Source organism: Peromyscus maniculatus, chromosome 7, assembly GCF_049852395.1.
Source record: "Peromyscus maniculatus bairdii isolate BWxNUB_F1_BW_parent chromosome 7, HU_Pman_BW_mat_3.1, whole genome shotgun sequence".
Lineage (NCBI taxonomy): Eukaryota > Metazoa > Chordata > Mammalia > Rodentia > Cricetidae > Peromyscus > Peromyscus maniculatus.
In genome coordinates this window covers 69117506-69140432 of record NC_134858.1, presented here as the reverse complement: position 1 = coordinate 69140432, position 22927 = coordinate 69117506, and the positions used below count along the sequence as shown (strand labels likewise).

General features: G+C 48.3%; 1 protein-coding gene across 3 annotated transcripts in view; it reads left to right on the top strand.

The window, feature by feature from the left end:
* Positions 1-22927, top strand: part of Myzap (myocardial zonula adherens protein) — a 90867-nt gene that overhangs the window by 26937 nt on the left and 41003 nt on the right. For all 3 annotated transcript variants that reach the window (XR_006074202.2, XM_006973785.4, XM_076576638.1), the window contains exons 3-10: positions 995-1150; positions 5559-5651; positions 6676-6789; positions 10362-10514; positions 13484-13609; positions 15170-15298; positions 18926-19005; positions 20899-21004. Coding sequence is in view for 2 of the 3 variants with exons in the window: in XM_006973785.4 (XP_006973847.1) it covers positions 995-1150; positions 5559-5651; positions 6676-6789; positions 10362-10514; positions 13484-13609; positions 15170-15298; positions 18926-19005; positions 20899-21004 (957 nt within the window). In the remaining variant the exon portion in view is untranslated. The remainder of the gene's footprint in view (positions 1-994; positions 1151-5558; positions 5652-6675; positions 6790-10361; positions 10515-13483; positions 13610-15169; positions 15299-18925; positions 19006-20898; positions 21005-22927) is intronic.

The following is a 22927-nucleotide window of genomic DNA, read 5'->3' as shown; positions in this document are numbered from 1 at the left end:
TCATTTTTCTTCCTTTGTCTTGGTCCCTTCGTGTTTGAGGAGGTCCCTACTCCATCTCCTCACATCTAACAAACCCTCAGCATGAGGAACAGCCATGCTTAAGACCAGACAGGATTAGTTTAAATGTGAATGTGCGGTCACACGCAAGCCATTTAGCCCCTTTGAACTCCAATGCCCTCAGCTATGAAGCAGAAGGAAAAGGCTGTGTTGGTGAGTGGTTGTGAACATTAAACATTGGAAGGAATTTTCTTGGTGGTCAAAAACACTTTTTTTTTTTAACCTTTTCCTGCTTCCTGAAGCCTTCATCCTACAAAGCTGTGTGAGATTTGGACATGGTCCTTTTGAGTTACAGCTTACTGATGATTCAAGCTTTAAGTGCTGGATTAAAGACCAGCTAAGCAGAGTGAGAGATTCTTCAGGGCTAGAGTCACACCACCTCTGCTTGGCTTTCCAGAAGTATTTCATAAATGGACACAACAGGTTCTGTCCAACCCCACCTCTTCCCCTCAGAGACTGGCTGCAGGGTCAGCCCTGCCCTCATCGGATAGTTTCGCTCCCCGATGACAGTCAACCTCAACTTCCCGCATTTCAGGCCACGTGGTTGGTGAGGGAGTTAAAGTCATCAGAGGAACTGGTATAAGGCAGAAACCAGTGTCAACTCAGTGCAAGGTTTTCATGACATAATTCCTCTGGCATCTTTGTGAGGATCAGAAACGGATGTCCCCTTGGGAAAAAAGAGGTATGTAGGTTCTTACCAACAAGGATAGTGGACCAGGACTTGATAGAAGTGAGCAACTGATGCTTTCTCCAGGATGCAAGCCTCCCCAGCCCATGCCGGGTAGTCAGCAGACGCCACGCTGGCATTCTGCCCCTTACTTCTGCTGTCCAGGCACCCAGGGCTGGTTACAGTCTGCTTAATCATACACGGGTGGCCATTATTATCACTGTGTTCGTGAGACTTATATTCTTTTTCTCACTTCCTGCCTTCTCCTAGCCTCCAGAACTAAGCAATGGAGAGTCCACCAGGAAGCTTCCTCAGGGTGTTGTCTATGGTGTGGTGCGAAGATCAGATCCCAACCAGCAGAAGGAAATGGTTGTGTATGGCTGGTCCACCAATCAGCTGAAAGAAGAGATGAACTACATCAAAGACGTGAGCTACTGGGGATATTTTGTTTTTCTGTCCTTTGAAGCAGATAGGAGGGTGGGGTCGGAAGCGTGGATGGGAATGTTAAGTAGGCATTTGAAAGTCTTATTTGGGAGGGAAATGTTTCTCCATTTCTTTGTGATGATGCTGAAGGCATAAGTATAATTTCTTCAACAAGCTTCTCTTGGGTGGCTGTTCCTTACAGGCAGAGGGGTCATGAGACCCAGGGCCCCTGCTGGGTGTGGTGTGGAGGCTCTTGGGTGGTTTTGCATTAAGATACCAGACACACATAATGTATGTGTTTGGGCAACTGTATAAATGCGGGTGTTACTGGCTACTCATAAGAGAACCGCCAACTCAGAAAGAAGTGTGTCTCCCTGGAGATGAGTCTGGAGGTGTGTGTGTGTGTGTGGGGGTTCTGGGCAGGGTATGACTGGGCTCTGGGCCCGGTTTTCTGTATCTCTTTGGACTTTTTCTTTCTTCAGTCTCAAGATTGGGTCTCTTCTGTACACATGACAGCGTTTGGAGGAAGAAAATAGGACACTCACTTCTGGAAAGTTTTTGAAGTTGCCCTGCCCCCATTAGGCTGCCCCTTCCAAGGCATCTTGGCCAGGGATGGTCACATAGCCCAGCCCATCCCAATCACTGACAGGGAACGTAGGCAGACCTGGCAGGTTCACAGGTTCACACCAATGATTTGGGTAGAGATGGATGTTGACAAGTCAGCTACAATAAACAAGGTACAGGTCTACGTGAATCAATGCAATTTCTTTGTATTTAACGTATCGACTGGTATCCTTTAAGTTGAGAAAGTTTGGGAGAAGTGTATGAAGAAGAAAACAATTGGCCATCATTCTACCATTCAACCTGTTTTGTGGTTAACCTTGTGGGTCATTTTCTTCAAATACTTTGATGGCTGTCTGTCGGTTTCTTTTTGTGCTACCCGGTGTCCCTTCCATCCACATGAGTCTGATTGATGCTGCTAAGCTCAAACCAGACTAGTTAGATAAGAGAAGAAATGAACCACTCTGTTGCCCATGGCCTCCAAACACAGCCCCACAGCTCAGTGCTGGAGGAGGCAAAGGTCTGCATTGGGCTGGAGAAGTCCCCCGGCCTGGGAGCTCATTGCTTCTGCTTCCATACCAGACCCAGGTTCCCTTAGTGTGGCCTTCTGTCCCTCTCTAGGGCTCAGTTTACTCATCTCTAGGTGGGCTCTCTTCCCTGAGGTCAAAACCTCCAGCTTTGTGAGCCTCATTTGATTTGGGACAGATGATGTGCAAAGCCATGTTGTCTAAGCTGCTGTCTGAGTTTGTTTGTTTTAAATAACAAGTCCGTGGCTTGGAGATGGTGCAGTCCATAAAGTGCCTACTGCACAAGCCTGGGGACCTGAGAGTTCAGATCCCCAGTATCCACATAAAAAATGTGTGGTTGCTGGCATCTGTAACTCCAGCACTGGTGGGGTAGACACAAGATGATCCCTGTAGCTCCCAGGCCAGACATTGTAGCTGAATAGATGTGCTCCAAGTTCAGTGAGAGGCCCTACTTCAAAAAATAAGGTGGCAAGTGTAGCTAAAGTTTTCTCTGGTCCATGGGCCCTGCAGCCACATATAAAATAATCACTCAGAAGCTTATATTAATTAAAACTGCTTGCCATTAGCTCAGGCCTACTACTGACTAGCTCTTACACTTAAACTCAGCCCATTTCTGTTGATCTATATGTCACCACATTTTCCGTGGCTTGACCTGTGCACCATTACATGCTGCTCCCTGGATGGCGGGATGGCGTCTCCTGACTCAGCCTTCCTGTTCCCAGAATTCTCCTTGTCTATTTGCCCTGCCTATACTTCCTGCCTGGCTACTGGCCAATCAGCTTTTAATTTATCAACCAATCAGAGGAACACATTCACAGCATACAGAACATCCCACAGCAGGAGATTGATCAAGGAAGATACCTAATGTTAAGTTCTGGCCTCCAGACATGTGCACACATATGTATACACACCCATATATATACATATACCACACATATACATGTGAATGTACACATGAACACACACACACACACACACAGACACAGAGTGTATTACAACCACCAGTCAGTTATCTGACCTCTCAAAGATAGCTTTTTAATCATGCAGAATGTTGGATCCCAGATATGTATGTGTGTGTGTGTGTGTGTGTGTGTGTGTTGTGTGTGTGTATGTATGTGTATGTATATATACATACAATTTATTATTTTTTTAATGTTCAGTGGTGTTTTGCCTGCATTTATGTCTATGTGAAAGTGTCAGAAGTCCTGGAACTAGTGTTACAGACAAATGTGAGCTGCCATGTGGGTGCTGGGAATTGAACCTGGGGCCTCTGGAAGAGCAGTCAGTGCTCTTAACTGCTGAGCCATCTCTCCAGCACCCCAGATTGTTTTTTAACAATGCAGACTTTCTCAAGGAACTATGTAGACCTTCTTCATTTATATGCTCTGTACAGCTTGGGATTGCTTTAGAGGTAAGCCTTCTAAGTAGAGCTGAGACTCCTAAGTTTCTCAAGACAAATACAGCAGGTCCAGGCTGCTAATCCTTGCTATAAATGACATGTGCTGAAATCACAGAACTGGTCCTGACCCAAAATTCCCACCCTCCACCGCGATCTGCAATCCAAAGTTAATTTCTAGGTCCCACCTTCAATGGCTGGTTTTAGATCCATCCCGGCCTTCACATTCCTCAGTGTGTTTATGAGTTTGTTGCCCTTGCTCCCTGATGGGAGACACCCTGGCCTTATTGGCCTCCTACACCCTTCAGTGAGAGCAACACCCAGCTCAAGATTCTGCCCGTTCACCTCTGGTGACAGCCCAGGAGCCAGCTGGGGTGATAAAGAGTTATTTGCCACTAGAATGAAGGCTCATGCTCTGAGCCTCTTCTTCCCAGTTGTTTGTGGTCAATGGCAAGAAAGTAGGCTATTAGAACTCATCGGGGGAGGGGCTGGAGGGGTGGCTTAGGGGGTCAGAGTTCCTACTGCTGAGGACCCAATTTTGATTCCCAGCACTCACCCATGTCAGGCAGCTCACAGGTGTCTGTAACTCCAGTTCTAAGAGAGATACACCTTCTTCTGGCTTCTCCTGACACACGCACGCATGTGCACACACACACACACACACACACACACACACACACACTTAAAAATAAAATAAATCTTAAAAACAAAAACAAAAAACACCTCATCTGGGGAATACTTGAGGTCTCGACTCCTCTCTTCTAACTCCCTACCAATATCCATTCTAAAACAAAACGTATCTCACTGGTAAGAGTTCTTGCCTGGCATGCTTGAGGCCCTGAGTTCAAATCCCAAGTACAAGAAAGAGGAAACAAACCCTCCAAAGCACAGCAAGGAGTTTCTTCCGCAAACAGACCCTCAGTATCAAGTCCAGCACTGCTCCAAACATTTGCATTTAAACCCAGCTGCTTCCCTTCAGCCCTTTGCAAGCCAGACAGCCTGGAGGAAGCTGCCTCCAGACTTCTCCATCAGTTAAAGGACTCCCGAGAAGTTGACCAAACAACCGAGGACGCCAGAAGATGGGGGAACGGGGTTGTGTATCAGCTTCCCACTCAACGCCCCAGTCCAGACCTGCACAGTGTTTGCTTGAGTGAGGAGCTGGGGGCCACTTTCCTCTTGGTTACACCCCGGTGCATGTGTGTTCTGTTGGCAATTACTGAGAAACTGACATCGGAATTTATGGCCCCTCCAGGCCTCTTATTTTCCCACCTTGCATTCTAGACATTTAATTGCTTTTTGGCCTTTGGAGCAGAGAGAGAGAGAGAGAATTAGAGGTTGCTGCCTGCTCTGGAGTGTTTTTAGCCTCGTAACCATGTGCTTACAGTTGATTAGTTAAAAACTTCCTGCTTGTAAAAACATGTGATTGGAAGGGGGAAACTGTTCAAACGGTGTTTGATGGTGATGGTGAGTTTTAACAAAATGGTTGTGCTTCAGTTTGTTGCTTGGGTAACTTAATGTTTACTAGTCCTTATCCTCCTTGACAATACACATTATCGTTTGGATCATTTCCATTGTTTCTAACTAGATGTTAAAAGTGATCTTGTCACTTAATTTGCTACATGTCTTAGTCTTAAGGTTTTTTTTTTTTTATTTTTGTTTGTTTGTTTTTTGAGACAGGGTTTCTCTGTGTATTTTTGGAGCCTATCCTGGAACTCACTCTGTAGACCAGGCTGGCCTCAAACTCAGAGATCTGCCTGGCTCTGCCTCCTGAGTGCTGGGATTAAAGGTGTGCGCCACCACTGCCTGGCCTTTCTTAAGGTTTTTGTTTTGTTTTGTTTTGTTGATCTTTCTCTTAGTAATAAAGTTTCCAGTGTCTTTCATGAAACTGTTGTAACTTGATATCTAACTAGCGTTCTTGTGGCTGCAGGTGAGGGCCACTTTGGAGAAGGTGAGGAAGCGGATGTATGGAGACTATGATGAGATGAGGCAGAAGATTCGCCAGCTCACCCAGGACCTGTCGGTAAGCCCACCAGTCCGTAAGTCCATGCCTCGGCACTGTAGCCGAGAGAGGATGGCAGGGTTTGGGACTCGTGTTCAGTGGCCTGGGGATGTTTAAAAAGCTCAGGCTTCTTATGAACCGAGTCAGACTTGAAATGGACTGATAGGACATTTTCTTGAGTCATAGATTGAACTTTATTATTCAAAGGAGAAATGTCTAATAATCTCCCTTAGAGTTGAATTACAAGGGCAGTACATGCTCTTAACTGCTGGGAGATGGCTCAGCCATCTACCCCTACCCAGATCGGTTCTAGTTAATGACCTACTTTAAAAAAAGATATATTTTACTTTTTTGAAAGATGAAGTCTTGTGTAGTTCAGGGTGGCCTCAGCTTTGCATAAACTTGAACTCCTCATTCTGTTTACACTTATGCAGTGAAGGGATTCTAGGTGTGCACTGATTTACAGGGCGATGAGGATCAAACCCCAGGCCTTGTGCATTCTACCAATTTGGGATTACCAAGCCACAGTCTCAGTCCTCAAATTCCATTTGTAAGAATTTATTCTACAGCTGGGCGGTGGCGGTGCATGCCTTTAATCCTAGCACTGGGGAGGCAGAGGTGGCAGATCTCTGTGAGTTTAAGGTCAGCATGGTTTACAGAGCGAGTTCCAGGACAGGCTCCAAAGCTACACAGGGAAACCCTGTCTCAAACAACAACAACAACAAAAATAATTTATTCTACAGATAAGCTCTCCTACATACAAAATGACATGTGGATGAACTAATTTTTTTTAGCATCATTTGTAATAGTAAAAAAAAAAAAAATGGAATTTGAAATCCACACCAAGAAAAAGAACCTGTGTTCTCTCTTTCCTGGCCAGCTCTTCATAGATTAAGCTAGTTCCCTGGCCCCAGATGTTGGTTTCTGATCTATAGTTTTACCGTAAATATTACTGAAGTGGATGGGGCTACTCTCAGGAAATCTCCCCCTCCCTGAAGTCTGTGGGGTGTGGGTTGGTCTCTAGTGACTGTCTTCCTCTCTGCAGGTTTCCCATGCTCAGCAGGACTACCTAGACAGTCACATCCAAGCGCAGTCGTCAGCCCTGGATAGCTTCAACGCCATGAACTCAGCATTGGCAGCGGACTCTGTTGGCCTGCAGGTACCCCTCTGCTTCCCCTTAGCTGGGAACCTTCTCTCTGTCGGGCAGTGAGCTTAAACAAGAGTGGAGCCTATCTGCAGAAAAGTCACAGAATGTCCTGTGGTCAGTCACGGTCCTTCAAGCACAGGCATGGTAGAGGGTAAATGCAGTTACTGGAAGGTGGGGAGGAGGTTGGAGGAAATGCTTCCAGTAGAAATGTGAGCCTCTGTGGGTTCCCGTGTCAAGGAGGGGTTTGAGGCTCAACTCTGGGATGGCATCGTCTCCTGCTCTCCAGGTACCTAAGTGGTCCTCTGTGTTTACACAGCACATCAACTACCTTCTCCTCGTAGCTCTGGTGCGTCAGGAAGTCCCACTTGGTTACAGAAAAGACATATTTATCCAAAGACAACATGCAGCCTTTCATGGGAAGCAGCTCTCACAGGAAACACTTTTTTTTGACTTAGGAATGATTTTACTTTGTAAAGAATCGTGTGTGTTCCAGTGAATGAAGACATTCTTAATAGATAGACATTCTTAATTAAGACCTACCAGAGATGGGCCCTGAGTTAACCACTGAAGGGTTTTCACTCTTTACTCTTCCAACCAAGAGTTCCTGCCTAGCATGCAGGATTGCCTTGCCTAGCAAGTTCATTTGAAGATGTTCAGAGCAAGCCCTTGGTCTTACTTTCCAAATATACAATCATTTCTGTCATCCTCTGAGTTTATTTGGCTTATCTTTTTATGCGTCTTAAACGTTCAACCCACTCACTTCTAATGCTTTCTGGTCCTGTGTAGTTTTGTGGATAAGCAAACAGGCCATCATACTGGGCTCCTCCATTTCCCATAGATCTTAGTATTCGCCAGCCATAGTTGATGGAGCCCCAGAGGCAACAAAGGTGGGCCAGCTTCCAGCAGTGGGTGGGGCGGGGCTGTGTTTGGGTTTGTCTGGGATGCCCATTTCTGGTTGGGCTGCAGTCCCATGCTTTTCCTGGCTCCCTTTTGTGTATGCCAGCTTCCGCCTGGCCTCAGGCCAAGCCCCTGGTTTATCCAGGAGCCCTTTGTTCCCTCTTCCTATCTTGAAGGGACATTGCCAAGGTCCCTTTTCCTTCCCTCTTGGAAACCATTTCACTCCCCAGCCTACCAGAGAGGGCTTTGCCCCACCTGAGTTTAGACCTGCTCCTATCTGCACTCTGGCTCTGGGTTTTTCTCCCTAGAAGAACAATATATTTTTAGGCAAATTCTTCTCATGTGCTTCTTGGTTGACAATCTAGGCATTTACCTCATAGGTCACTTATTGGAACAGGGTAATCCCTAGCCCAAGGGCCCCTAGTCTCAATCCTGGGTTGCCAACAGAGCCATGCAACTAGAAGGTTACACCATCGGTCATGTCTGAAGGTCGTCGGCTTCTTACTCGTGCAAGATTCCAGCCTCTTCCACTTGTCCTTTCTACTCATGTTTGCCACTGCTGACAGAGACCAGATTCTTGACTTCATTTTGAAGAAAGGCAGAGCTGGACAAACTGTGGAGCTGGTCTCCAAATCCTGACTTCTGTGGATAAACTGAGATCAGCAGAGATCAATGACATTACATATCTAGCTAGTGGCAGAGTCAAGATTAGATAAATCTGATCTCCTGGATGGTTTGTGCATCCATTTTTTCCCCAGAAGGACTTGGACATTAGGTTAGATGTCTTCTGCAGCTCCTGGAATCGTCCCATGGCCTCGGTGTTTCCTTTGGTAACTTTTTACCTCCACTGACAGTTTCTAAAGTGATTCAAATGGGCTTAGGTATATTGTTCTCCAATGAGGAGGGATGAGGAATCTTCAGAGACCAGTCATCCATCAGAGGACAGAGGAGATGACATGCCATCTTGTAGTCAGACTTTCTCTGTCCCACCAGTTAGATCTGTCCTGCCAGCTGGCCCCCAAATAACCACACAGAGGCTTATTATTAATTATAAATGCTTGGCCAATAGCTTAGGCTTTTTTCTAACTAGCTCTTACAACTTATTTCTTATCTACACTCTACCACCTGGCATGTTTTTTTGTTGTTGTTTTGTTTTTTTGTTTTTAATCACAGCATGTTCATCTCCTAGGTATCTCTTCTGTGTCTGGCTAGTGACTTCCCCTCCTCCTTCCTTGAGCCACCCCCATCACAAGTCCAACCTAACCGCTACCTACCTAGCTATTGGCCAGTCAGCTCTTATATTAAACCAATCAAAAGGTGCCTTGGCAAAGATACATCTTCACAGTGTACAAAAAGATTATTCCATCACACCATCTGGTACCAGGTTCTGAGTCTTGCAATCTGAAGTTGTAGACAATGCCCACACCCCAGTGTCCAGTGGTAGAGAGTCTGGGGATTATGGAAATCATTTCTCTCTAATTAAATAGAAATGGAAGCAACAAACAGCAGCATTATTAATCCAATTAGTTCTGCCCACCTGAGTGTCCTGGAGCAGCAGACAATCAACAGCATTTTTTTTTCTCCTGAGACATGGTTTCATATAGCTCAGGCTGGCTTCAAACTCAAATGTGTAGCCCAGGATGACCTTGAATTTGACCTTCCTGACTCTACTTGTTAAGTGTTATGATTATAGACCTGAGCCACCATGTGTCATATATGCAGTGCTGGAGTGGAACTCTGGACAGTGTGCATGCTAGGTTCCCTGTGTATTGCTGTGATAAAACATCCTGATGAAAAGCAACCTGGGGAGGAAAGGGTTCATTCGGCTTACACTTCTACATCACAGTCCGTCTTCGAAAGAGGTCATGGCAGGAACTTAAGCAAGGCAGGGACATGGAGGCAGGAGCTGATGCAGAGACCATGGAGGGGTGCTGCTTACTGCCTTGCTCAGCCTGCTTCCTTATGTAACTCAGAACCACCTGCCCAGGGGCAGCACGGCCCACGGTGAGCTGTGCATCCTCACATCTGCTATCAATCAAGAAAAATTCACCACAGGCTTGCCCACAGGCCAGTCTGATGGGGGCATTTTCTCAACTGAGACACCCCTTTCCCAGGTGCCCCTGGCTTGCGTCAAGCTGACTAAGCAGCGGCACACTAGCCAAGCCCTCTACCATCTGAACCACACCGCAGCCCCCTTGACAGGCTTTCCACACTTGTCGGGCAAGGCTGTTCACTTCATCTCTAGTCTATAAAATGCTTGGTTTTTATTTTTTATTTTTATCTCACTGTGGAAATATGGAAAAGACAAGGAAACAACAAAATAGACGTAAAACTCAATTCTCTCATGGGGTGAAAGAGGTTTGGATTTATGAATGGGATTGGTCTGTGTTTACTGCTTTACACCTGCTCCACGCCCCCCCCCCCATGAAATGATGGTATTATGAGCATTTTCCTTGAAAAAAGATTCCATTTAATCTATCTTCCCATCCTAAGCAGTGGCGAGTCTAACGGTCTACAGCTGTTGGGGATTGTAGGGAAGGCTGTGGTCCACTAGACCACAGTGGGGCAGGCCTCAGCTGCTGTGGGAATCCCTGGTCCCCGCCTGGGAGCTGCTACAGCAGAAGGGGGTGATACTGCTGTGTGTTCTCACACCACTAGATCTGGGTTTTTCATTTTCACCCAACTAGAAAACCCTTGTGGATGTGACTTTGGAAAATAGCACCATCAAGGATCAAATCAGACATTTGCAGCAGACCTATGAAGCATCCATGGACAAACTTCGGGAGAAGCAGAGGCAGCTAGAGGCTGCTCAAATGGAGAACCAGCTGCTGAAAATGAAGGTAAACAAGCGGCCTTGTTCCCACTGACCTCTCTCTCTCTCTCTAATTCTTCATTTCCCTTTCCCCATTCTCTTTCTCATTAGGCTTCCTTACCCACAGGCACTGTCTGAAGGTGCCAAGGAGGTATCTGTGCACAGTTCCATGCCTAGAGTTGAGGTGCTGCACAAATAACCCTTGGGGAATGCTTTTCTTAACCTATAGTGTTCTCAAGGTCTTCCTAGAAGCCATCATGACATTGTGGTCATGTTATTGGGAAGGCCAGTGGTATGCTTCCTGGGTCTAGAATATACTCATGAGCTTTGGGGGGGCTCTCCATTTACCATGTATATCCTCTTTGAAGTCCCAAGGACTACCCCTGCCCTACACACACACACACACACACACACACACACACATACACACCCCAAAGATTTGTCCCTCCTAGCCACTGAATTGTGTATAGGCCTAAGATGAACTTTGAACACATCAGTGGGCCTTCTCAAAGTTTTCACTCAAGCCTGTGGGGGTTTGATTTTTAAGTTTTTAGAGGCAGCTATGACACAATAGCTGTTTCCTTATGACATTTTCATACATGCATGTGTGTATTTTAAGCACATCCACCCCCTCACTGGTCTCTCTTATCCCCCCTCCCTCATTTATCACCTTCCTTTTCCCAGCTATTCCCCCTTCTGCTTTATGTCTTTTTGTGTGTGTGAGTGTAGGTAGGCTTAGTTACAGGAGTGTGTGTGAGAGATTCTTCAGGGGGTTATAAGCAGTTTGCGGATGACTACATCACTGAAAAACCGTCTCTCTCTCCCAGCCACTATCAACTGCCTACAGATGCTCAAGAGAGGGCGTGGCCTCATGAGCCCCTCCCCCAAGACTGTGGTTTTCAGGTTGTGTACTGTGCAGCCTTAAGCTGTTCTGCGGATCCTGTATAACTGATGGCCTAATCCAGAGTATGCTAGTGAGAAGTGGAGCTGCTACTAATTCAGTCAGGAAAACCGTCTGGCAGTGCGGCCTTCCCTGTGTCTGCTGGGCTGCACTGCAGAGTCTGTTGTTCCCCTCTGGGCTCCTGCTGTTACAGCCACCTGGGACCAGGTTTAGGCAGAATACTTCAGCCCTTCTTTGCTTTCCCTTCAAATAAGCCAACTCTTTCTGTTTTTACTATTTTAAATGATGTGTATATGTACGTATCTCAGTGTGGGTTTGTGCACCTGAGTGCAGTGCCCATAGAGGCCAGAAGAGGGCATTAGATCCCTCAGGGCTGGAGTTACAGGTCATTGTGAGCCACCTGATGTGGGAACTGGGAAGGGAACTCAGGTCTTCTGGAGGACCAGAAAGTGCTCTTAATTGCTGAGCCATCTCTTCAGCCCTAGGTCGGTCTTTTTTTCTTTTTTTTCCCTTCTTCTTTTTCTCTTTCTTTCTTTCTACAATTTTATACAATCTTTTTCTCACTAGGAATTATAATTGAGCACCAACTCTTTGGGTCTGTCCTGTGTGTTCCTGTTTGCTCTGGGGTGGTATGTCACCAGGCATGGCAAGGTAGTCTGACAGTCCAGATCCCTTATGTCCAGCCTACAGTGACCTGTTTTAGAGACCCTTGCTGAGTTCAGTCCTGACCACTTCCTTTTGCTTTATCCTTCAAATTAAAAATGAAAGGAGTTCCAGGGACTCACGATACCGCACATGACTGGAATTCAGTGTAAACAGACTTCAGGCACAGCCCTTTCCCATGGCCCCTGTGCAGTAGACATGGAGTGTGGGGTGGACCCACATTCTAAGCTAATGATAAGTTTTGCTTGTGAATTTCCATCCTGTGGCTTCTCAGTACTGACACTTCCCCAGAGATGAACGGTCAAGGGTGTCAAAAGGGACTTGTCACGTCTTTGGAGTAAACACTATGCAGCTTATTAAGACCAAAGGGCACCTCCCTTCCCCCCAGGTGAGGTGCTCACATGCTCGGGCATCTTAGACAAGCAGAAGCCTGATAGGGCAAGGCACATGTGCAGCCGCGTTGGGGCAGGGGTGTGAGGTCCTTACTGAAGGCCAGAAAGGAGACATCATTCCTGGAGCCTCTCCCCACCCACCCCAGCTCCAAAGACTCTCTCAAGCTGCACCTGCTCTGGCTGGCCACTAAAGGCTCCCGGGGGCCCCACTAGGCTGAGAGGCTTACAAAGACAACAGTTTGGAAAGCATGCAGTGTGGGAAAGATGAGTGCAGATTTCTCATTTGTGCTTACTGAGACCGGACTTAGAGATGCGCTTGGTCAGTGCAATGAATGGGATTGATTAGACAAGCTAACTTTAAAATAATCTGTGCACACGTGTGCATATAGGTGCATGTGTGTGGATGCACATTTGTATATATATATATGCATGGGTGTAGCTCAGAGGTCAACTTCAAGTGTAGTTGCTCAGGAGCTGTCCATCTTATCTTTTCAAGACACAGTCTCTCACTGGGACCAGGGTTTTGCTGTTTATAGCTGGCTGGTCAGTGAGCCCCAGGGATCATCCACCTGTCCACCTGTCTGTCTGCTCAGTGTTGGGAGTTACAAGTATGAGCCACCATACCTGGCTGTTTCATTTCTCTCTCTCTCTCTCTCTCTCTCTCTCTCTCTCTCTCTCTCTCTCTCTCTCTCTCTCTCTTCCTCTCTCTCCCTTCCTCTCTCTCCCTCTCTCTCCCCCCCGCTCTTTTTCTGGCATGGGTTCTCGAAAAACTTTACCAACTGAGCCCATCTCCACAGCCCCAAGAAGCAACCTTCTGAAAGATTCGCTCCCTGAAACACCTTGTCCCAATCATCCTAAGTAACTTCGTGTACAGTGCCATCTTTCACTGGTGTGCGCCCTGCTCTGCCTCTCTCCCGGCCCTCCTGCTTGCTGCTCCCGTCTATCCAGAGACCCCTGGGAGTCACGCTCTGATCTCTGTGTGTGTAGACGCGCTAGAGAGGCAAGGTACAGGCTGCAGTTCTGCAACTAGACTCATTGCAGGTGGAGTCGTCTCAGGAAGCCAACGCCGAGGTGATGCGGGAGATGACGAGGAAGCTGTACAGCCAGTATGAGGAGAAGCTGCAGGAGGCGCAGCGCAAGCACAGTGCGGAGAAGGAGGCGCTCCTGGTGCGTGTGCGCTGCTCAAAACGGAAGGCGGGGGATGTGGCCGGCAGGTTTAACAGGAAGGTTTTGTCCCCGAAGGGAGTCATGAGGTTGGATGTGAAGAGGAATCAGGGGATTCATTCATTCATTCATTCACTGTCTATTTCATGTGTGTGTTATATGCATATGTGCACTGTGTATACAGGTGTCCCTACTCAAGGGTGCACTTGAAAGGCGAGAGATTGATTCTGGTAGTGTGCCCCTGCCAATCAACATCCTCTTTATTGTTTATTTATTTTGAAACAGTGTTTTCACTGAGCTTGAAGCTTACCATTTAGTCTAGGCCCCTGGCCAGCGGTTTTTCAGAATACCCACCCGCTGTGGCCCTGTGTTAGCCTCCACGGTGCTGGGGTCACAGCATGCACTGTCATGCCCAGCTTTTACTTGCAGGCTGGGGATCTGAACTCAGGTCCTCCTGCTTGCACAGCCAGCTCTTCATCCACTGAGCCACCTCCCCGGCCCAGGGAAATTTATTTGATTGTTCATTCGCTCCCATTTTCCCTCCTTCTGGAGTAAGCCACTGTCTCTGTCTCCAAATACATGTTTCTCCAGCTAATAGGACCATTCGCCCACATCCGAGTGGATCCTGGGTTGGTCTGTTTGCTCTATAACCTCCCATGTCCCTGTCCTGGATTATACAGTTGCCCCCGGTCTTGGGAGCTCCACCTTCTCCATCCCCAGGTCTGCTATGCCCACAGGGGGACGTGACTTGTGTCCTCAGAGAGTCATTCTCCCCGCCCTCCTCCTGGCTGTGGGATTGGACTGTGCTCTGACTAGAGGTGGCCTCACATCTTGGCCTCGCTAGAAGGGCCCACATTCTTTGAAGGAGTTGCTCTGTGTCTGTGTCCTTGGAGGTTTAATCAATGCCCCAGATGTTTGGGTTTTTCCGGAAGAGTAAGTGGCTGTATTGCATTGTGGGAGGAAGACCTGGGAGTTCCTCATTCCGCTTCAGACGTTTGTTGGCCCACACAGTGACACTGAGCATTTGTGCAATGGTATTTAAGCCTTCTCAGGCTATTTTGTTTCTTTTTTTTGCACCTTTTTAACATAAACTTTCAGGAGAGAGTTACTGGGCCATTGAAAAGCACAGGAGGGGCCAGTGTGAGTACTCGGCAGGTAAAGACGCTGCTCAGCAGGTAAAGATGCTTACTGCCGAGGTGATAAGCTGAGCTCGATCCGAAGCCCACACGGTGGAAGGAGAGAACAGACATTTGATGGCTGTCTTCTCACCTCCACACTTCTGACCTCCACACATGTACCCTGGCACCCATATCTGCCACCCACAAAATAAAATAAATATAAAATCTTAAATAAAGTTAAAGAAGAATAGCTGCTACATGACGTGCTTTGTTCGGAGGTGAAACCGGACTCATGACAGTTGAGTTCACTCCGTGTGAGAAGCATGGGCCCCTGGGTCACGCCTTCACAGGGAGATCAGGACCCAGTAAGGCACTGTCTGGTCTGGACTTAGGTGAGTCACCTGGGTCTCCAGGCCTTGCTGAGGAGAGTGTGTGCCTATTGCAGGAAGAAACCAACAGCTTTCTGAAAGCGATCGAAGAGGCCAATAAAAAGATGGAGGCAGCTGAGCTCAGCCTGGAGGAGAAAGACCAGAGGATCGGGGAGCTGGACAGGTTGATTGAGCGAATGGAGAAGGTAACAGATGCAGCCTGGGCCTGCTGCCCCCCTGCCCAGTCCCTCTGGGTCTGCTGCCCCCCTGCCCAGTCCCCCTGGGCTTGCTGCCCCCCTGCCCAGTCCCCCTGGGCTTGCTGCCCCCCTGCCCAGTCCCTCTGGGTCTGCTGCCCCCCTGCCCAGTCCCCCTGGGCCTGCTGCCCCCCTGCCCAGTCCCTCTGGGTCTGCTGCTCCCCTGCCCAGTCCCTCTGGGCCTGCTGCCCCCCTGCCCAGTCCCTCTGGGCCTGCTGCCCCCCTGCCCAGTCCCTCTGGGTCTGCTGCCCCCCTGCCCAGTCCCTCTGGGTCTGCTGCCCCCCTGCCCAGTCCCTCTGGGTCTGCTGCCCCCCTGCCCAGTCCCCCTGGGCCTGCTGCCCCCCTGCCCAGTCCCTCTGGGTCTGCTGCCCCCCTGCCCAGTCCCTCTGGGTCTGCTGCCCCCCTGCCCAGTCCCTCTGGGCCTGCTGCCCCCCTGCCCAGTCCCTCTGGGTCTGCTGCCCCCCTGCCCAGTCCCTCTGGGCCTGCTGCCCCCCTGCCCAGTCCCTCTGGGCCTGCTGCCCCCCTGCCCAGTCCCTCTGGGTCTGCTGCCCCCCTGCCCAGTCCCTCTGGGCCTGCTGCCCCCCTGCCCAGTCCCTCTGGGCCTGCTGCCCCCCTGCCCAGTCCCTCTGGGTCTGCTGCCCCCCTGCCCAGTCCCTCTGGGTCTGCTGCTCCCCTGCCCAGTCCCTCTGGGCCTGCTGCCCCCCTGCCCAGTCCCTCTGGGTCTGCTGCCCCCCTGCCCAGTCCCTCTGGGCCTGCTGCCCCCCTGCCCAGTCCCTCTGGGCCTGCTGCCCCCCTGCCCAGTCCCTCTGGCCCCACAGTTCCTTTGAAGACCTGCCCAAAGTGTCAGAAGCCTCAGGACTGACTCCCGTCAGTCCCCCAGTTTTCAGGGCACAGCAGGGGGGTGAACAAAGTTCTTGTCTGCCTCTCTGGTGACTATTTCTATGGTTGGTTGTTCCTGTAGTGTTGACAATCGAACCCATGGCCTCGTGCCTGCTAGGCAAAGCCCAGCCCAGCTCATCAAAACTATTTTGATACATAAAAAAAAAAAAAAAAGTCACCTGTAAAATTGTTTCTGCAGAGGAATATTGCAACAGCTAGCTTTGTGGGTTCTCTAGACGTGCTCTTCGTTTAACCTGATGAGGCAATGTATGTGGAGGCTCCCTCAGCACCCCGCCCCTCTTGTTTCTGGGGCATGTGTCTGGGGCAGGTTGACTTTTCCACGACACGCCTGGGCCCTGAATGGGATGGGGAGGGAACCTCAGCTGTGTGTGGTCAGCAGGCTGATCGTGGGGGGAGGGGGGAGGCTTACAGAGCTGACAGGCCAGTCTTGGGCAGGGGTGCACATCGGGAGGCAGGAAGTGGAAGAGAAAAGACAGGAAGGAAGGAAGGAGAGGAAGAGAAAGCGTGGTGACATTGAGCAGCTGACAGCTGACTTCTGGAGTTGAAGGCCAAAGCTGGGTCTGGTTTCTGGAAAAACTAGCTCCCTAGTTACGCCGAAGTTGCCCATAGCACTGACCTACCATGGGCATGATGTCATTGGCGCCAAGTGCCAGACCCTGCAAGCTCGAAACCCCAGCCTAATGGTGGAGCAAGGTCCTGTCTAGGCTTCAGATAGATCTGAGGATGGGCCTCTAACCTCTTCTGACTGGCCTGCCACACAGGCCTTTACTCCTCAGACAGGGAGGGTCACAGGTTCCTTTCCCATGTATGTCTGTGTCCCCACCACCACCCCGAAAGCAGAGTCTCATCATTTAGGTTTGGAGCCTATGTAACTTGTCCGAGTGTCTTGGGGAGAATTGCTGAGAGCAGATGTGAGACAGAGCCCTTCTCAGAGGAGCTCTCAAAGCAAATCCCCACCTCCCCCCCCGCCAAAGCAGGGCTCCGCAAATGTGTTTTAAGGGATTTTGCTATATTAATATCTATAATACACGTCTACTACACACTCCAGTGATGACAGGCACTGTGCTATTATGAACATTTTCCTACTTTCTCTTTTCAAAGAAGTAATTGTAAAAATTCTTGCTGTTTGGGGCAAACTTAAATGTACACATGTATGTTTATGTATTCAGCAAAGTCCATGAAGCATGTAGCTCGACACCCCTATGTTTCTTATTGCTACTGAAATAAATTGCCAAAGAGTCAGTTTCTGTTCTGGAGGTGAGAAGTCCCAGAATGAAGAGGTTGGCAGATTTTAGAGGTTCTAAAAGAAAGTCTATTTCCTTGCCTTTTCTAACTCTGGGCGCTACCTGTACGACTTGCCTTGTGGCCCATACGCTGGCGTCAGAGTCAGCCATGTGGTGTCTCCCTAGCTCCCTGTTTTTAACTCTATTGCCTCCTCTAGTACGAGATCCACTCTACCCATGAGTGTAGATGAAATTCTAAACAGTCTTATTAAATAAGAAACAGAGCCCAATGCAGAGTTAAAAGCCCAGAGATCAGAGCAGGAGCCAAGAGCTAAGACCACCTTAACTTACCACTGGCTGTAGTCCTTCCCCTGAGAAAGAGACCTGCTTCCTGTGTCCTGTCTTTTTATTGCCTTTCTGTTCTGCCTTCTCATTGGTTCTAAACCCAACCACATGACTTCCTCGTCACTGCTTGTCTATACAGACCTCCAGGTCTCTATGGTTGGCACTGGGATTAAAGGCGTGTGTCACCATGCTAGCTGTGTCCTTGAATACACAGAGACTTTGCCTGCCATGTGATGGGATTAAGGGCGTGAGCTACCACTACCAGACTTCTGCTTAATGGCTTGCTCTTAGCTCTGATCCCCAGGCAACTTTATTTATTAACATACAAATAAAATCACATTTCAGCACAAATAAAATATCATTGTACATGCAACTTTCCGTATCATTAACCATGCTTGCAAAGTTCCCTTTTCTGTGTGAGATGATGTGTTATAAGGGACTAACACTGAACTTCTTTGTGTGTGTGTGTGTGTAACAATTGTTATGGCCATAATGGCCATAATGTACATTTTATAAGTAACTACCCCTGTGTAAACATGATGTGGTTGGTCCATAGGACATTGCCAGAATTTCAGAGCCTCTTTGCTGGATGATTTTGAAAACTATCAGGAATTTTTCAATGATTTATGATATTGATTATCATTAGTTAGAAATATAAATTTTCAAGTGGTGGCATTCATCTTTAATCCAAGCACTCAAGAGGCAGAGGCAGGTGGATCTCTGAGTTTGAGGCCAGCTTGGACTACAGAGTGAGTTCCAGGACAGCCAGAGTTACTCAGAAAGACCCTATCTCAAAAAAAAAAAAAAAAAAAAAAAAGTTCAGTAAGAAAGAAAGAAAAGAAAAAAAAGAAAGAAAAAAGAAAGGAAGAAAAGAAATGTAAATTTTTATAAGACATGTGAGCCTGGGCTAGTGCTCATGTAATTTGATTAGAGTATCTTGTCTAATCCATAGTATGTCTATGCATTGGGCCCCTTTTGGTTTTGAGCTCTGGGCTGGTAGATGTGTGAAACCCAGGGAATGATGTGCAGACTTGGACACCAGAGCTGGGTGTGTCTGGTGTTCCTCTTCTGTCTGGCTCCATTTGGCTCCATTTTATCATGTCTGTTTTAGGAACGGCATCAACTCCAGCTCCAGCTCCTGGAACATGAAACAGAAATGTCGGGGGAGATTGCAGATTCTGACAAGGACAGGTGAGGCAAGCTGGCCTTGGACTTGGAGCAACTCAGAGGTGGATACACACATTGTGTGTGTGTGTGTGTGTGTGTGTGTGTGTGTGTGTGTGTGTGTGTGTGTGTGTGTATGTGTGTGTTCATGCACACAGAGGCCAGAGGACAATGTCTGGTATCCTGCTCTTACCACTTTCTACCTTATTCCCTGGATCTAGAGTCTCTCAGTGAACCAGGAGCTAGGCTGGAAGCCAGCAAGCCCTGGTCACCCTTCTGTCTCCCCTCCTACAACACCCTACCCCACAGCCATGCTCAACTTTTTGCATGGGTATTGGGGATTTGAACTCAGGTCTTCATGCTTGCCCAATAAGTCCTCCTCCCCACTGAGCCATCTCCCCACCCCCATGTGCCCTGTTTGGGCTAGCTCATTTGACTCTTGTGTTTTCATTCGCGTGGTCCTCACTCAGTACCGACCTCTGTAGTCACTGTGACATTGGCTGAGAGCACCCAGTGTGGCTCCAGTTTCTTCAGGAGCTTACAGTCACATCTCATTGCCCTAGGCTGGCTGTTAGTTCAGCGGGACACATCGCAAATGGCCACAAACACAGATGTTCAGTCTGGGTGTGCTCATGACCCTGAGCATCACAGGATGCACCTCGTTAATGAGATAACTCATCAGCTGTGACTGATACCGTTTGTCCTGGAAATTCATTTTAAAGTGTTGCTCGTTTCCAAGCCTTACATTGCCCTTTGGCCATGAACTTGTAACACCCTGGATGGAAAATACAGGAGTCATTCATGGCCTTTTCTAGAAATCAAAAGGCAGAGAGGAAGGAAAGAAAGGCTGGGTAAGTTACCTGACCCCCGAGGCTCTTTGCCTAACTGTGGGATGGAAACTCTTTTTCTAAGTGAGGAATGTTGATCAGATGCCTATCCCTTTGGTTCCCATTGTGAGGGAACTTTGACCTATTGCCTGCTACATAGTACGTGCTGGGGGAAAAAAAAATCTGTTTTCCTCAATTAAAAAAAATTATGATGTTTATTTATTTATTGTGCAGGTGTGTATATGTTTTACAAATGTTCCAAGGCATGAGTGTGGAGGTCAGAAGATAATTCTTGGGAATGAATTCTTTCCTTTCATTATATGGGTCATGTGGGGAATCAAACTCGGATCACTAGGCTTAGCGGCAAGCACCTTTACCTGCTGAGCCGACTCACTCGCCCTCTCCTGTAACTTGAGGGTTTCCAGAGTTGTAGGAGTCCTTGCTAGTTTCTGCTTTGGTGCTAAAGAGGGACCTGGTGTTGCTGGGAAATGGGACAGAGACACTACACTTCTTCCCGTGTTTGCTGTCACGACGTACAGAACACGCTCGTCTACCAGCTCCTTTTGGTTGGTTTGAGCGGAGCAAAGACAGAGTAATGTCTCTAATAAAAGCCTAGAGACGTTCTGTGGTGTGGGGCAGGGTGCCGCGGAGGACTTTCCACGTGTGCCTCGGTTGTTCAGTAAGTGATGGGCACAGCAGAGCTGGCTGCAGGCTTTCCTGGACTCTACCCCGGATTGCAGGGGCTTCACTGGGTTCTTAGACTCCCCTTCTCGGTCCCCTAATTAAGATCGCTGACTGTGTGTCCCAATCTGTATTAATCCCAAGCAGAAACCCTCTCACACCTGTCAGTGAAGAAAAAACTCATTCTGCCCCAGGAGGTAGAGACATGCCATTATACAGAGGAGGGGACCTGAAGGACATCTGTGCACTTTCTGGGGTGATATTGATTCCAAGTTGATCCCTAGAGTCCACGGAGAGGAGGGCGTGACTTGAGTTTGAGTTTTGGTTCTCGCAAGGCTTCTACAAGGCTGTGTCTTTCCCTGCTGCCGTGGCTGTTCCGAGTCAGGGCCCAGAGCTCTCTCTTCTTCCTTAGGTACCAGCAGCTGGAGGAGGCATCCGCCAGCCTCCGGGAGCGGATCCGACACCTGGATGACATGGTGCATTGCCAGCAGAAGAAGGTCAAGCAGATGGTTGAGGAGGTAAGCTCTCACAGAAGCCTGGGACCCGGGACAGCTTCCTGTGGTGGAGAAGAGATAGCACTCTAGCTCACACGTGACTCTGCCCGGGCCACTGTGGTCACAGCCCAGAGGGACAGCTCCCCTTGTGTGCTGTGTGGACCAATGATTGTTCCCTTCAAAGGAGGGTTTTCTCTAGACCAGAGTATTGGCCAGGTGCAGTTCACAGTGCCCACACTCTCCAAGGACAGTGGCACCACATGTGAGTCCTGTAGTTTAGGGGACAAAAGGTGACAGAAGGTGACCTCAGCTCAGGCTTCTGAGTGCCTCCCAAACCCACCCTCTTCTCCCCAGCTGCTGCGCCCTTTCTCGGCTCCTGGGTGTCCTCTGTCCTTCCCCTTTCCTTCCTTCCCCATGATGCTCTGCTCCCTGTGGCCTCTCTCCTTCCTCTCTCTTGTTTCTCCTCCATCTTCTCTCTTCTGCATCCTTCCTCTCCTGGGTGATAAGAAAAGTTACATATTTAATCTGCTGGGGATTTATTTATCATTCTGTTTTTTTCTAAACAAGAAGAAAAGCAGGTAGGTTGAACATTTAGTTCTCTAAGAAGAAAAAGAAATGATTTTGACTTGGCTTATTATGGTCTGCCCTCCCTTTCCTGTGATAAAGAAAAATCCATTTGTGGTTAAAGCTGGCCACATGTCATTGTAGATGTTTCTTACTTAATTGAAAAATTGATAGGATAGAAAAATAACAGGAACTGTTAGGAGAATATGTAAGTGAGGGTTCCAAGAATATCAAGGGTCTAATTCTTTAGCTTGAAGAATAAAGTCAAATGAATTAAAAGTTTGGTTGGCAGAAAAAAAACCAGGAAAACTATTTTACTTACAATAATCACTACTTTAAGATATGTGTCCATTTTATGTATGACTCTGTGTGTGTGTGTGTGTGTGTGTGTGTGCGCGCGCGCGCATGCGCGCGCGCACGCACTCATGTGCATGCATGTTCCATGTGTGTGTGCATGTGTGTGGAGACCAGGAGACAACCTTGCTGTCTTGCCTCAGGCACCATTTACCTTATTTCTGGAGACAGGGTCTCTTACTGGCCTGAAGCTTGCCATTCTGGCTGGCTGGTAAGCTCCAGGAATACTCATGTTTCCACTTCTCTGGGGCTGGGATTACAAGTGTGTACCACCACACCTAGCCTGTACCACCACACCTAGCCTGTACCACCACACCTAGCCTGTACCACCACACCTAGCCTGTACCACCACACCTAGCCTGTACTACAACAACACCTAGCCTGTACTACAACACCTAACCTGTACTACAACACGTAGCCTTTTCCATAGGTTCTGGGATCAAATTCTGATCCTCATACTTGCAAGAAAAAGCACGTTACCAACTGAAGTTCTTCCCAACTCTATGACTATTTTTTAATGAATCATTAATATTTGAAGTGTAGCTACTTTCAATAAATTACATACATGACAGATAAAATTAAAAACATATCTTCTTTAGCAGTCTAGGAAATGCGGGTATTCCCGTGGTAGGGGTAATACGGTCAGGGGATTATGAGGGTGGGAGGAACTCTTTGTTTTATTAGGTCTAGAATAAACATTCACAGTAGATAAAATCTCGTCTCCACACGAGAAGTCAAGCACACCATGTCGGTCTTGTATGGCTCTCACACAGGTGTCCAGGGAGTGAGTGGGGTAGCAGAAGCTGGGGAGGAGCCGGGCCGCATCTTCCCTGACTCATGCACTCATGTGGGAGCACCATCAGCCACAGTGATGGGCAAGATCCCACCCCACCCCAGCACGGGTAGAAAGAAGTGTGTTTGCCAAGGGAAGGCGTCTGTCGTCTCGAGGGACCTTGGCTGTCAGAGCACACTTCTCCACCTCTGACTTCCCCACATTTAAAGTGGGAGGCAGAAGTGACGTCTTAATTA